General features: G+C 47.2%; 2 protein-coding genes across 5 annotated transcripts in view; one reads left to right on the forward strand and one right to left on the reverse strand.

The window, feature by feature from the left end:
* The first annotated feature begins 56 nt into the window (after window positions 1–56).
* Window positions 57–11,431, forward strand: LOC101080097 (calpain-8-like). The gene is given in 23 exon segments (XM_029831937.1): window positions 57–287; window positions 3,143–3,395; window positions 4,213–4,257; window positions 4,259–4,283; window positions 4,549–4,667; window positions 5,234–5,367; window positions 5,939–6,110; window positions 6,314–6,388; window positions 6,477–6,562; window positions 7,351–7,425; window positions 7,527–7,687; window positions 7,782–7,948; window positions 8,024–8,035; window positions 8,135–8,343; window positions 8,423–8,471; window positions 8,544–8,615; window positions 8,779–8,836; window positions 8,931–8,992; window positions 9,321–9,389; window positions 9,456–9,534; window positions 10,378–10,509; window positions 10,664–10,716; window positions 10,824–11,431. Coding segments are annotated over 22 exon segments (2,118 nt in total). The 5' UTR covers window positions 57–287; window positions 3,143–3,158; the 3' UTR covers window positions 10,851–11,431.
* LOC101079869 (thyroid peroxidase-like) overlaps window positions 9,551–14,100 on the reverse strand; it is a 35,443-nt gene continuing 30,893 nt past the window's right edge. For 2 of the 4 annotated variants that reach the window (XM_029831878.1, XM_029831886.1), the window contains exon 17: window positions 9,582–10,038. In XM_029831878.1, the coding sequence (XP_029687738.1) occupies window positions 9,689–10,038 (350 nt within the window). In that variant the 3' untranslated portion in view covers window positions 9,582–9,688. Of the gene's footprint in view, window positions 10,039–14,100 lie in introns of all 4 variants that reach the window. The other 2 variants (XM_029831893.1, XM_029831901.1) reach the window with 2 other exon arrangements.

Here is a 14,100-nt window from a genome sequence, read left to right on the forward strand (position 1 = left end):
TGTGCTTCTGAAGAGGGAACCAAGTCTTTGAGACACCAGTTCTGCTGTTGTACCTTTGCTGACAGGTGAAGACACGGGTCAATCCGGATATGTGACACATTTCATGTCCTACCTGAGAGAGCACCTGTCAGCTGCTGTGTGTTCAGTGCCATTGAGTGGCTGACAGGTGTGGTCTGTCAGAGGAACAACCCATCGCATTAGCGTTAGCCTCAGACAATACAAAAGAGCTGCAGCGTTCACCGTCTTACTCACCTGTCCACTTCAGCTGAGCGACACTCTAATCTAAGGTAAGATGAGGCTTTCAGAAAGTTCTTTCATGTTTCTGCAACCTGCTGTCATTACATTTCAGACAGTACACAACTGAAACACTGAAATGATCCATTTATAAAACTGTTATTCATTAAGAATTCCCTTAAAGCAACCTTCTTGGTTGGCTGAATTCTACCAGGCCGTCATGGAGAGTAGGAATATCACCAAAACAAAATTGCTGGAACATCCCAAAAGCTAACCTTTAGCTTCAAAGCAGCAAGAAATGAAATGGAAATGTCCTTTTACAAGGTCCTTCATCAGTGCTGCCACGCTATGGACAACACATAGTTAAAGTCTCGCCAAGTCTGAATATGCTGAGTTGACCAAGTGCTGAAGCTGGAAAATCAACTTCTTATTTTTATTACTCATGTTAAACATTTATTAAACAGCTTAAAAAGATGGAATACAAGATATTTAGAGGGATCTAATCAAACTGAGTTAAACTAAATAGTCTGGCTGGATTAATGAAAGTAATAAAAAACTGCTTATAAACTTCTCTTAATGTCAATTAGATTTTTGGGGGTTATTTTTGATAAGGAAAAAGCCTAAATCAGCTCATTGTGAGGTGAGCTGGAGTTTAAATGAAAGCTTCTGACTGATCATATCTTGAGTGATGTCAGTGATGTTTGTACTTGGTGGACTGTTCACCTCTCTGACCTCTGACCTTTGCACACAGGGTGCCGTCATGTGACTGATTAAGAATGTGTGTAAACAGCATGAAGGTCAATTATCATTGGAGATACAGGCCGCATCTAATGGAGAGTATTGAAATAAGGGTTAGGGTTAGGGTTAGGGTTAGAGGGTTAGGGTTAGGGTTAGAGGGTTAGGGTTAGGGTTAGAGGGTTAGGGTTAGAGGGTTAGGGTCAGGGTTAGAGGGTTAGGGTTAGAGGGTTAGGGTTAGGGTTAGAGGGTTAGGGTTAGAGGGTTAGGGTCAGGGTTAGAGGGTCAGGGTTAGAGGGTTAGGGTTAGAGGGTTAGGGTTAGGGTTAGAGGGTTAGGGTTAGAGGGTTAGGGTCAGGGTTAGAGGGTCAGGGTTAGAGGGTTAGGGTTAGAGGGTTAGGGTTAGGGTTAGAGGGTTAGGGTTAGAGGGTTAGGGTTAGAGGGTTAGGGTTAGGGTTAGAGGGTTAGGGTTAGAGGGTTAGGGTCAGGGTTAGAGGGTCAGGGTTAGAGGGTTAGGGTTAGGGTTAGAGGGTTAGGGTTAGAGGGTTAGGGTTAGGGTTAGAGGGTTAGGGTTAGAGGGTTAGGGTTAGAGGGTTAGGGTCAGGGTCAGGGTTAGGGTTAAAGGGTTAGGGTCAGGGTTAGAGGGTCAGGGTTAGAGGGTTAGGGTTAGAGGGTTAGGGTTAGGGTTAGAGGGTTAGGGTTAGAGGGTTAGGGTCAGGGTTAGAGGGTCAGGGTTAGAGGGTTAGAGGGTTAGAGGGTTAGGGTTAGGGTTAGAGGGTTAGGGTTAGAGGGTTAGGGTCAGGGTTAGAGGGTCAGAGTTAGAGGGTTAGGGTTAGAGGGTTAGGGTTAGAGGGTTAGGGTTAGAGGGTTAGGGGGTTAGGGTTAGAGGGGTTAGGGTTAGAGGGTTGGGTTAGAGGGTTAGGGGGTTAGGGTTAGAGGGTTAGGGTTAGAGGTTTAGGGTTAGGGTTAGAGGGTTGGGGTTAGAGGGTTAGGGTTAGAGGGTTAGGGGGTTAGGGTTAGGGTTAAAGGGTTAGGGTTAGGGTTAGAGGGTTAGAGGGTTAGGGGGTTAGAGGGTTAGGGTTAGGGTTAGAGGGTTAGGGTTAGAGGGTTGGGGTTAGAGGGTTAGGGTCAGGGTCAGGGTTAGGGTTAGGGTTAGAGGGTTGGGGTTACAGGGTTAGGGTTAGAGGGTTAGGGTCAGGGTTAGGGTTAGAGGGTTAGGGTCAGGGTCAGGGTCAGGGTAAGGGTTAGGGTTAGGGTTAGAGGGTTAGAGTTAGAGGGTTGGGGTTAGAGGGTTAGGGTCAGGGTTAGGGTTAGAGGGTTAGGGTTAGAGGGTTGGGGTTAGAGGGTTAGGGTTAGGGTTAGAGGGTTAGAGGGTTAGGGTTAGAGGGTTAGAGGGTTGGGGTTAGGGTCAGGGTTAGGGTCAGGGTTAGAGGGTTAGGGTTAGAGGGTTACGGTCAGGGTTAGGGTTAGGGTTAGAGGGTTAGGGTTAGAGGGTCAGGGTCAGGGTTAGGGTCAGGGTTAGAGGGTTAGAGGGTTAGGGGGTTAGGGGGTTAGGGTTAGAGGGTTAGGGTTAGAGGGTTAGGGTTAGAGGGTTGGGGTTAGAGGGTTAGGGTTAGAGGGTTGGGGTTAGAGGGTTAGGGTTAGAGGGTTAGGGTCAGGGTTAGGGTTAGAGGGTTAGGGTCAGGGTAAGGGTAAGGGTTAGGGTTAGGGTCAGGGTTAGGGTTAGGGTTAGGGTCAGGGTTAGAGGGTTAGGGTTAGGGGGTTAGGGGGTTAGGGTTAGAGGGTTAGGGTTAGAGGGTTGGGGTTAGAGGGTTGGGGTTAGAGGGTTATGGTCGGGGTTAGGGTTAGGGTTAGAGGGTTAGGGTTAGAGGGTCAGGGTCAGGGTTAGGGTTAGAGGGTTATGGTCAGGGTTAGGGTTAGGGTTAGAGGGTCAGAGTCAGGGTTAGGGTTAGGGTTAGAGGGTCAGAGTCAGGGTTAGGGTTAGAGGGTCAGAGTCAGGGTTAGGGTTAGGGTTAGAGGGTCAGAGTCAGGGTTAGGGTTAGAGGGTCAGAGTCAGGGTTAGGGTTAGAGGGTCAGAGTCAGGGTTAGGGTTAGAGGGTCAGAGTCAGGGTTAGGGTTAGGGTTAACCCTGCTGCAATAGGAAGGTTTAAATTCTCTAATGTGAAACGTTACAGCTGAGACGGTGGCAGAATGTCTCCTCCTGGAGCCTGTACGAACATCCTAAATGCACGGAGCAAAGCGAAGGGTATCGGGACCATCAGCAACCCTGAGAGGTTTCTCAACCAGGACTTCCAGCAGCTGAAGCAGTACTGCCTGACTAAAGCAGTCCGCTACATTGATGAGATGTTCCCTCCTGACAGGAGATCCATCGGTCCTGGAATACTATCAGCTGCAGACATAAAACGAGTGGTGTGGCTGAGACCAATTGTGGGTCTTCTTAACACTCACACACACATAGATGCACACAGAGACACACACACACACACACACACACAGATGCACACTCACACACACATTGATGCACACAGAGACACACACATAGATGCACACTCACACACACACACATGCACACAGAGACACACACACACACACACACACAGATGCACACTCACACACACATTGATGCACACAGAGACACACACATAGATGCACACTCACACACACATAGATGCACACAGACGCACACACACACAGACGGACACACTCACACACACATAGATGCACACAGAGACACACACACACACACAGAGATGCACACTCACACACACATAGATGCACACAGAGACACACACACACACATAGATGCACACAGACGCACACACACACAGACGGACACACTCACACACACATAGATGCACACAGATGCACACACACACACACATAGATGCCCACAGACGCACACACACATAGATGCCCAAAGACGCACACACACATAGATGCCCACAGACGCGCACACACATAGATGCCCACAGACGCGCACACACATAGATGCCCACAGACGCACACACACATAGATGCCCACAGACGCACACACACATAGATGCCCACAGACGCCCACACACATAGATGCCCACACACACACACACACACACAGATGCACACAGACGCACACACACATAGATGCACACACACACACACACACACACACACACACACACACACACACACACACACAGATGCACACAGACACACACTCACACACACTCATCATAAATCATTGCAGTCAACGTTGTCTTTCTGGCAGAAAATGGTTCCCAGCCCCTCTTTCAGTGTTGACGGGATGTCGCGGTTTTGACTTCGGCCAAGGCGTCATAGGTAGGAGAACCTGCAGCCTGGGACCGGTTCACAAGCCGCATGTGAATCAGGTTCACTACAGTTTGTCAGATGTGAGGTCACATCCACACCGGTGATGTTGAGCAGCAACAAGGTCGAAAGATCTGTTGATCACTGAACGGTGGCCGTAGTCGTTAATCACCTCGTTTTGCATAATGATCAAAATGGAAACAGAGGCTGGTCTGAGAAAAATGTTTGCATGGACGTAATCAAGACAAGATCGCGCTCCTCTCTTGTTTCCTTGCAGGAAACTGCTGGTTTTTGGCCTCCATCGGAGCCCTGACCTTTCAGAGGCCCATCCTGGAGCAGGTGGTTCCTCTCGATCAGTCATTTGATGAAGAATACTGTGGACTGTTTCACTTCAGGGTAAACAACTGATGTGACTTTATAAAAACATGCGCACGCACACTCACACACACACACACACACACACATTACATTTTGTCCATTAGTGAACCAAATTCCCACTGAGGTCCAGTCAGGCAGGTAGTTTCAAATTAAAAGCATCATTTTGACATGATGTAGCAAGGACCGCCACTTAGTGCCAACCTTTGACCCCTCTGACCCGCTCAGCTCTAGCTTTAATTGCTCAGTGTCATCAATGAATTTAGATGATTTGTGCCTATTCTCTTCTCTATCTGTCCTACTCCCTTCTTCTCCTCCATCCATCAGTCCATTAGCAGGACGGTGCCCTCTGGGTTTCTATAAAGCTCCTAGAGAAAATTTTGATGGTCAGGTGCCGATAAATAAAGATGATTTGATTTAAAAAGAAAATCTGATTTTCCTCTTGGATGAGAGGCGAAACATCTTCAGGAAACAACAAGGAAGTCCAGTTGAAGCTGAAGTGTTCTTTGATTGAACTCCTGAACACTCCAGCAATATCTGATTTGTTTTTGTGCATTTAAACCTTCTGGCTCTACTTTTGCTCTCAGTTCTGGAGATTTGGAAAATGGATCGATGTCATCATTGATGACAAACTTCCAACAATCAACGGGAGGCTCCTCTTTGTCCAGTCCAAAACCCCAAATGAGTTCTGGCCCGCTCTGCTGGAGAAAGCTTACGCCAAGTATGGACTCTTTGTGTGTGAGATTGCAGTTAGGGTTACCCCAACTTTAGGTTAGGGTTACCCCAATCCTAGGTTAGGGTTACCCCAGGCCTAGGTTAGGGTTACCCCAGTCCTAGATTAGGGTTACCCCAATCCTAGGTTAGGGTTACCCCAGGCCTAGGTTAGGGTTACCCTAGTCCTAGATTAGGGTTACCCCAATCCTAGGTTAGGGTTACCCCAATCCTAGGTTAGGGTTACCCCAACTTTAGGTTAGGGTTACCCCAATCCTAGATTAGGGTTACCCCAATCCTAGGTTAGGGTTACCCCAGTCCTAGATTAGGGTTACCCCAATCCTAGGTTAGGGTTACCCCAATCCTAGGTTAGGGTTACCCCAACTTTAGGTTAGGGTTACCCCAATCCTAGGTTAGGGTTACCCCAACCTTAGGTTAGGGTTAACCCAGTCCTAGGTTAGGGTTACCCCAACCTTAGGTTAGGGTTACCCCAGTCCTAGGTTAGGGTTACCCCAGTCCTAGGTTAGGGTTACCCAAATCCTAACCCTCACCAGGTTTAATCACTGGCTCATCTGCCTCAGGGTGTGTGGATCATATTCAGACATGAATGCTGGCAGCCCTGCTGAAGCTTTGGTGGACTTCACTGGTGGCGTTCACATCTGTGTGCAGCTGTCAGACCCTCCGTTGGCTCTGTGGGAGCTGATGTTCAGAGCGGGGAAAAGCAAGTCGCTGATGGGTTGTGGAACACAAGGGGTAAAACTATTGATGGAAGATTGATGCATGAGAGTAACGCACAGGAAAAAAGCAACATTTTTACACATGTCTCTGCTGTTTTCAGCAATTTCCTGATGAGAATAATGTATTTGAAACATTTCGACCAAAGAAATATTCAAAAACTCAATTCAACTTCATTTTGTTGGTAATTAAATGTTAAGATTAAAAGACTGTTTTTGTAGGAGACTTCGGCCAACAGGGTCCTGTCAAACGGGTTGGTCCAAGGCCACGCCTACACCGTCACAGGTGTGAAACAGGTAAATACCTGCATCTGTCGGGCTGTGTCGCTTAATAAGGGGAATTGGAGGAGGCTTAATTGAATGATTTCCTTCTCTTGGTGGTCAGCTCATGAGCCAGGGGAGGCAGGTGAACCTGGTGCGTTTATGGAACCCCTGGGGCCAGGGAGAGTGGAATGGAGACTGGAGCGACGAGTAAGAATCAGACCAGGATATTATTCTGGTCATAATGCATAGGTCAAAGGTCATGGGGACATGCCGCTCGGGACACCAGTTCAGGCGTAGAAATACCTGTGTAGATGGAGGAACCCTCCTGTGTTATATCAGACTTTCAATAGGGGCGCGGCCGCTGAGGGAGTGTGTGGCATGAGAACTTCCTCTGCAGCTGCTGGTCTGAGCAAATCCAAGCTGTGGAATGTGATGTGCAGGCGGGAATGATATCAAAAAGCTTTGCAAGAACACATTTTGATCTTTAAAGGTCTGGTTGCATAACTCATATTTCTTTGATAAGCCGACAAGCAAAAACTGGCCCCGAGTCTCTGACAGAATTCTCTCGGTGGGCCTTCAGAACTACTAAATGAGAAATGACGCTGCTTATTCAACTTTAATCCCTGCATTTATGTTGCAAACACTGTCACACCCAGTTTAGGAGATTAGCAGGATTCTAAACTTGTATTAAAGTGAAGGTGTCTGCTGACCTTTCCCCACAAAGAAAGCAGCTGCCACACCTTAAGAGGTACCTGTTGAGGTTTCCCGTCTAGAACAGGAACCGAGTCTATAGAAATTGTATTAAATTGATCGCTTCACGTATTGTTGTCAGAAAAGTAGCAGATATACTTGCTAATAGGGAGAAAAAATGACAGAACTGGATCTTTCTTCCAGACAAGCAAGATGGTGCAGATGTTCCACTGGCTCACAACACTTGAAGGTGGCTTTAACCTTATTCCTTTTTTCTTTTTGTTTTGATCAAATGATCCTCAAAGGTCACGTTTGTGGAACACTGTGAGCTCTGAAGATCGCGAGATGTGCCACCACATGCAGAACGATGGGGAGTTCTGGTATGTTCATCATGCACAACAAGACACAACATCTCCCAAACTGTTCATTTCAGAAGCTCCATGGTGGGTGGAAGCAACACAAATGTCTTTTGTGTGGACAGGATGGCGCTGGAGGATTTCTGCAGGTTCTTTGCAGACCTCGACATCTGCTGCCTATGTCCCGACTTCCTGGATGGAAGCTCTTCCTGTCACTGGAGAAGCTCCTGCTATGAGGGCAGATGGGTGGCAGGAATCACTGCTGGAGGATGCATCAATAACATCGGTAGTTCGACACCTCTCGCCCCTCCTGGGCTCGTCACATCTACCGAAAGATGTAAAAGGATTCGTTCTGATCTCTGGTATGTTTGTCCCCCCAGAGAGCTTCTGGACTAATCCGCAGTATCGGGTTAAAGTGGACAAACTGCTGAGTGAATGTTCTTCAAGTGATAACGACAAGACTATGCTGGTGTCTCTGATGCAAAAACCTGACAAGAGAAACAGGCGTCTGGTCCAAAACCTCCATATCGGCTTCTCTGTATTTGAGGTCAGTTTGACCATTTATAGATTTTTGGGAGGAGCTACTGAAACATCTTAACAATGTTTTGATTTGGTCTTCAAGGTGACGGATGAAGTGAGTCACATTTTCCCATCATACACTCAGCTCTGCTGCTCTCCTGGGATCTTCCCGTTGATCAAGTTAAGTTCCACTGATTGATTCTTTGTGTTGCAGTACAAGTCACACACTGGCAAGTTTCCAGCCTCCTTTTTCCAGGGAAATACTCCAGTCGGACAAAGTAAGACGTACGTGAACGCCCGTGAGGTGATGGAGCTGATGGCACTGAAGCCTGGGGAATACCTGATCGTACCTTCCACCTTCAACCCCAACGAGACGGCCTCGTACCTCCTGACCATCTTGTCCAAAGCAGAGACACACGTCCAGTGAGTCACTCACGAGTTAAAGCTCCTGCTAGAGCCAGACTTGTTGGAGTTTAACCACAGATTTGGTTTTTGCTCTCAGTGAGAACTCTGAAAGACACGACCATGATAACGAGCACGCTGCAGACGAGGTGTGTTGCCGTGGTGATGGACCGAGTTCTCGTTCTAACTTTGGTAATCAAACAGCAGCCAATGTTTTACAGACCAACACTCCTGATGACAACGGAACCGACGACTCCAGTAAGGAGAGTGACTTCAATGAGTTCTCTGACGAGGTAAAGTGTGTGTGTGTGTGTGTGTGTGGGTGTGTGTGTTTGGGTGTGTGTGTGTGGGATTATACCAGTTCTCAGTTAACCAGGACAGAGGCTCAGGGGGTTTCAGGGTGGTGTTGTTGGACTCTGGTCATGGTGGATCTTCTTTCTTTTGGGGTTCTTCCAGTATGATGAAGTGGATGCTGAGCAGCTTCAGAAGCTTCTGAATGAGAGGATCCTGAACGGTCTGGACTAAATAACTGAGCTCACTTGTACTATCTTCAAACTGCTCGTTATCATGATTATTATTACCATCTTTGTTATTATCTTTGTAATTAGGGGACTTGAAATCCGGAGGCTTCAGCACCGATGCCTGTCGCAGCATGGTGGCACTCATGGACGTATCCTATCTTCTTCAGCCTCCCCTGTGGCTCTTCACTCCTTCTATTACTTTACAGAAATGAACTTGGACTTGTTCTTCCCCGAAGGCTTCAGGTCCTTTTTCAATGCTACAATGATGGTTGTAGTTTTAGGAGCTTAAGCTGAATTTGGCATGTCCCACCTGAGCTTCGTGAACGTTACTGACTCAGTCACAGAAAGATCTGACAGGTGAAGCCTTGTTCTGCCTTCCTGCAGTAATAACAGCAGTATGAGAACAGCTCCAGGTGTGCTGACCTTTACATGAACATGAAGCAGCATGCTCCAAACCAAGTCTTAATGTCCCATTAGACATCAGTCACAGGAAAACTGAACCAACGGGAATTCTTATGCCTCTGGAGGAAGATCCTTGCACTCAAGGTAAAATCAAGAAAAGAACAAACTGGGCTGGTCGTGATTCTCAGGGGTTCTCCTTGTGTCAACCAGGACATTTTCGTCCGTACTGATGATTCCAACACAGGAACGCTGCCACTCAACAAGCTGAGGAATGCAGTCGAGGCTACAGGTAAATCATCGGACTCTTTGCATGATCCCTCATCCCGCACCTTCAGTAGCGGACCAGACACAAGCACCAGGAACCACATCTAGACAGTGGAGTCATCACGAGTGTCATGTGTAGGCCTAGAGGATCCTTGACATTGGTGAGCTCTGGGTTTTTGTTACGATCTGCGGACACAAATCGAGACCCCAAATGCAGACACACATGATAGGGTGAGGTTGAAAACAGGTTTACTGAGGTCCAAGTTCTGAACAGAGCCACAGGGTGCAGGTGAGCGACAAACCCAGTCAGACTGGAGCAGGCTGGGCGGCGCTGGGCGGCGCCAGCAGGCGTCCGAGACGATCTGCAGGAAACACCAACGATTAGTTCCAGACAGGTAACGTGCAAACAGCGTTTTCGGAGCCAGGCTGTACCACGGGGGGTTAGGCAGGCGTGGGTAATGACAGGAGATCGCCTTCAGGTGTCCTTGCTCGCCCCACGGAGGAGAGGCAGGAAAGCGCTCCGCCCAGCCTGAAAACAGACAAACAAGGGACAGAGAGGGAAAACTCGGGACTCCCAACAGTTTTAAGGTGGGGCCCTCATGGAATGTAGCTTTGACATGTGTGTGTAAACCTGAAATGGAAGAGCTCTGCCTACAAAAGACACCAACAAATAACCTGCTTAGCATTACAGATAATAGTCTTTATAGAGAGGGAACTCCCAGGGTGGGGTCGGGTCCTGTCACTCACCTTCAGAGTTTTATCAGCTCAATCATTTAAGAACTCCCATTGTGATTTGAATGTCAAGTTTTCTTTCAGCGGCCTCGTCAAACTCTAATTATTCAGCTGTGCTTTGGTTCCCTGAATGCAGGAAACAGGCTGAACGATGACCTGCTGAATTTGATGGCTCTGCGTTATGGTTCCACATCTGGATCTCCAGATTCTGGAGTCATAACGCTGGAAAACTTCATCAGCCTGATGCTTCGCTGGGAGAGCATGAACCGTGAGTCCGTTCACACGTGCCCGGTTGAAATAGGATAAAATAAGGATTCATTTCATGGTTTTCAGAATTACAGGGGACACATCGTGTGTCTTTTAGACTTCTCCAGTTTGTCCAGTTTCAGGGAATGAACACCTTTGTGTCTCTTTTCCAACAGAAATCTTCAGCCAGCTGTCTGATGGGCTGTTGCTGACTCTGCAGAAAGCTGAGGTAGATCCACCACACCCTAAAGTGAAGCTCTAACAAACCCAATTAAGCTGCAGGAATCCTCTGGTGCTTGGAATTTAGTAATAATCTGTCATGTGTTTAAATTGCAGTGGGTGTATTTGTACATGTACGGCTGACGGCTGGAGCAACATTCTTCTTTCAGAGGACTCTGACACCATGATTATCGGGCGGTTTTCTGGGTCAGCTGAGCTTCTTTTCTCTCTTTCTCATGTTCTTCAAATGGAGCATCAAAAATAAGGTGTAAACACAAGAGAAATATCGTTAAATCATTGCAGTTGTTTAAAGCCTGGACTTGAACATGACGTCCAGGAGGGCTGACTGTTCATTATTGCTTTTTAAAGCTCATTCCATCTGACTGTGGGCCTTTAAAAATGATGAACATGACCTCAGTAACATGAATATCAAACAGGCCCCGCCCACTCCTGCATGATGAAATGCCTGTTAACAATCTCTGAATTAGACCTGCATATATTTTGAGATATTTTTGGGTACTGGGTACTTGGGTACAGTGTTTATCCTCTTTTTTAATGTACCCATTTTTAAAATCCTTTTCCATAATAAACTCACCATCACCAAAAGGTGAAGTGTGTTATGATCCTGGTTTGGTGCTGCACCGTTCCTTGTCTGTTTCCCACACGATCAGGCTAACGTTCACTGTACTTTTAAATATTAGAAATAAACCTTTATCTTTCCTCTATTGTCTGCATTCTTTTTAGCACGTTGGCGCAAATTGCACTGCAGATTGTAACGGAACCATCTGACCAGACTGACGCTTTTAGCCTTTAGCCAACACAAAAAACAGCTTTTGAACTTGCTCCAGGATCTTTCTGCCAATGTGGCGGCCTTCTCTGTCCGGCCAGCACGGCCTCGGCTCCCCGGGCGCCGCTTCGCTGTCCTCCTTGAGCTCGGCTTCTCTGCTGCCGGTGTCGTGGGCTTGTGCCACACGTGAGCCCCTTGTTCTCATTTCCAAGTGTTAATCTGGAGAGGTAGGCTTGTGCCTCAGCTTCCTGGTGCAAAGTTCGTATGTGTTCGACCTACATTCGGTGGTGTATGCCTCAGATAGACAAAAGATAGCTTTTGTTGTCAATCTGCTGTCCGACGCACAATGGGCGACGGTCGCCATAGAAAAGCGTGTTACCACCAGTTACCACAAGTATTCAATTTTGGAGCCAACGGCTGCTTCATCTACCTCAAGGTGGTGAAGGTGGTGCTCTGCTTAGTACTGCAGACTAGAACTCCAGTTTGATGCTAATTATTCTCAAATCAAATCAAATAAATCAAATCAAATATAGCGTCTTATACAATCAAAATTGTTTCAAGGCGCTTTCCAGAATCCCAGGGCCTGACCCCAGACAAGCAACAGTGGCAAGGAAAAACTCCCCTTTAACAGGAAGAAACCTTGAGCAGGACCAGGCTCATGTAGGGGGACCCTCCTGCTGATGGCCGCCTGGGTAGAGAGAGAGGAGAAGGGGGAGGACAGGTAGAAGATAGGATAGGTAGGAGAGGAGAGGAGAGGAGAGGAGAGGAGAGGAGAGGAGAGGCGAGTAGAGGCGAGGAGTGGCCTATAACAACATTGCTAAGATGTTAACCTAACGATTAGACGACCCCCTTAAGTATGATAATTTGTCTGTCTATGATAGTAACTGGAACTACTGAATTAGTAACAATAAGCTTTTTCAAAGAGGAGGTTTTGAGTCTGATCTTAAAGTAGCGATGGAGTCAGCCTCCCGTACCTGGACAGGGAGCTGGTTCCATAGCAGGGGGGCCTGGTAGCTAAATGCTCGGCCCCCCATTCTACTCCTAGAAACTCTGGGAACCACAAGTAGACCAGCATTCTGAGAGCGGAGCGGTCTATTGGGCTGATAAGGTATCACTAGCTCCTCCAGGTAGGATGGAGCGAGGCCTCTGATGACCTTGTAGGTCAAAAGAAGGGTTTTAAAAATTATTCTAAATTTGACGGGCAGCCAATGAAGCGACGCCAGTACAGGAGTCATGTGACCTCTTTTGTCAATACCTGTCAGAACTCTGGCTGCAGCATTTTGGATCAGCTGGAGGCTTCTTAAAGAGTTGTTTGGACACCCTGATAATAAGGAGTTACAGTAGTCCAGCCTGGAAGTAACAAATGCTGGACTAACTTTTCACCATCATGCCGCGTCAGCAGCTTCCTGATCTTTGAGATGTTCCTCAGGTGAAAAAAGGCACTTCTAGAGACTAATTTAATGTGGGAGTTGAAGGAGAGATTTTGATCAAAAGTTACTCCTAGATTCCTCACAGAGAGACTAGATGTTAATGAGATACCATCTAGAGTGATCATGTGATCTAATCTATCCCTGAGAGGTTCAGGACCAAACACCATGACCTCAGTTTTTCCTGGGTTAAGGAGGAGGAAATTTGAAGACATCCAGGACTTTATGTCTTTAAGACAGGTCTGGAGCTTCACTAACTTCTCTGTCTCCTCGGGTTTCATGGATAAATAAAGCTGAGTGTCATCAGCATAACAATGAACATTTTTCCCATGCTGCCGAATAATGTTCCCTAAGGGAAGCATGTACAAGGTGAAGAGGATTGGTCCAAGTCCAGAACCTTGAGGAACTCCATGGCTAACCCTACTGTATGAGGAGGGAACACCATGGACATGAGCAAACTGGTATCTATCAGATAAATATGATCTAAACCAGTCTAATGCTGTCCCTTTAATCCCAATCACATGTTCCAGTCTCTGTAACAGGATGCTGTGATCAACTGTATCAAAAGCAGCACTGAGGTCCAGCAGAACCAGCATAGAGACCAGTCCATGATCTGAAGCTATGAGAAGATCATTAGTAACTTTAAGAAGTGCTGTTTCTGTGCTGTGGTGAGCTCTAAAGCCTGACTGAAACATCTCAAACAGGCTGTTTCTCTGCAGGTGCTCCAGTAACTGAGTCACCACCACCTTCTCTAGAACTTTAGAGATAAAAGGAAGGTTGGATATCGGCCTATAATTTGCTAAGACATCAGGATCCAGTGATGGTTTTTTAAGCAACGGCTTAATCACTGCCACCTTGTAGGACCGGGGTCCATAACCTGACACTAAAGAACCATTGATCTGGTCCAGGATAGAACTGCCTATCAATGGTAGAACATCCTTCAACAGGTGTGTTGGGATGGGATCTAAAAGACACGTGGTGGACTGGGATTTCTGAATTAGCGATGACGCCTCAGAAAAATATATAGGGCTGAAGGAGCTTAAGGGCTCGTTGGAGACCCTGTATGTTCCCACAGTCGGCACATCTGGTGATGGTCCAGTTGTTGGGATGGCCTGGTTAGCTTTCTCTCTGATAGCTAGAACTTTATCAGTGAAGAAGCTCATGAAGTCTTCACCACTCA

Source organism: Takifugu rubripes, chromosome 2 (genome assembly GCF_901000725.2).
Source record: "Takifugu rubripes chromosome 2, fTakRub1.2, whole genome shotgun sequence".
Taxonomy (NCBI): Eukaryota; Metazoa; Chordata; class Actinopteri; order Tetraodontiformes; family Tetraodontidae; genus Takifugu; species Takifugu rubripes.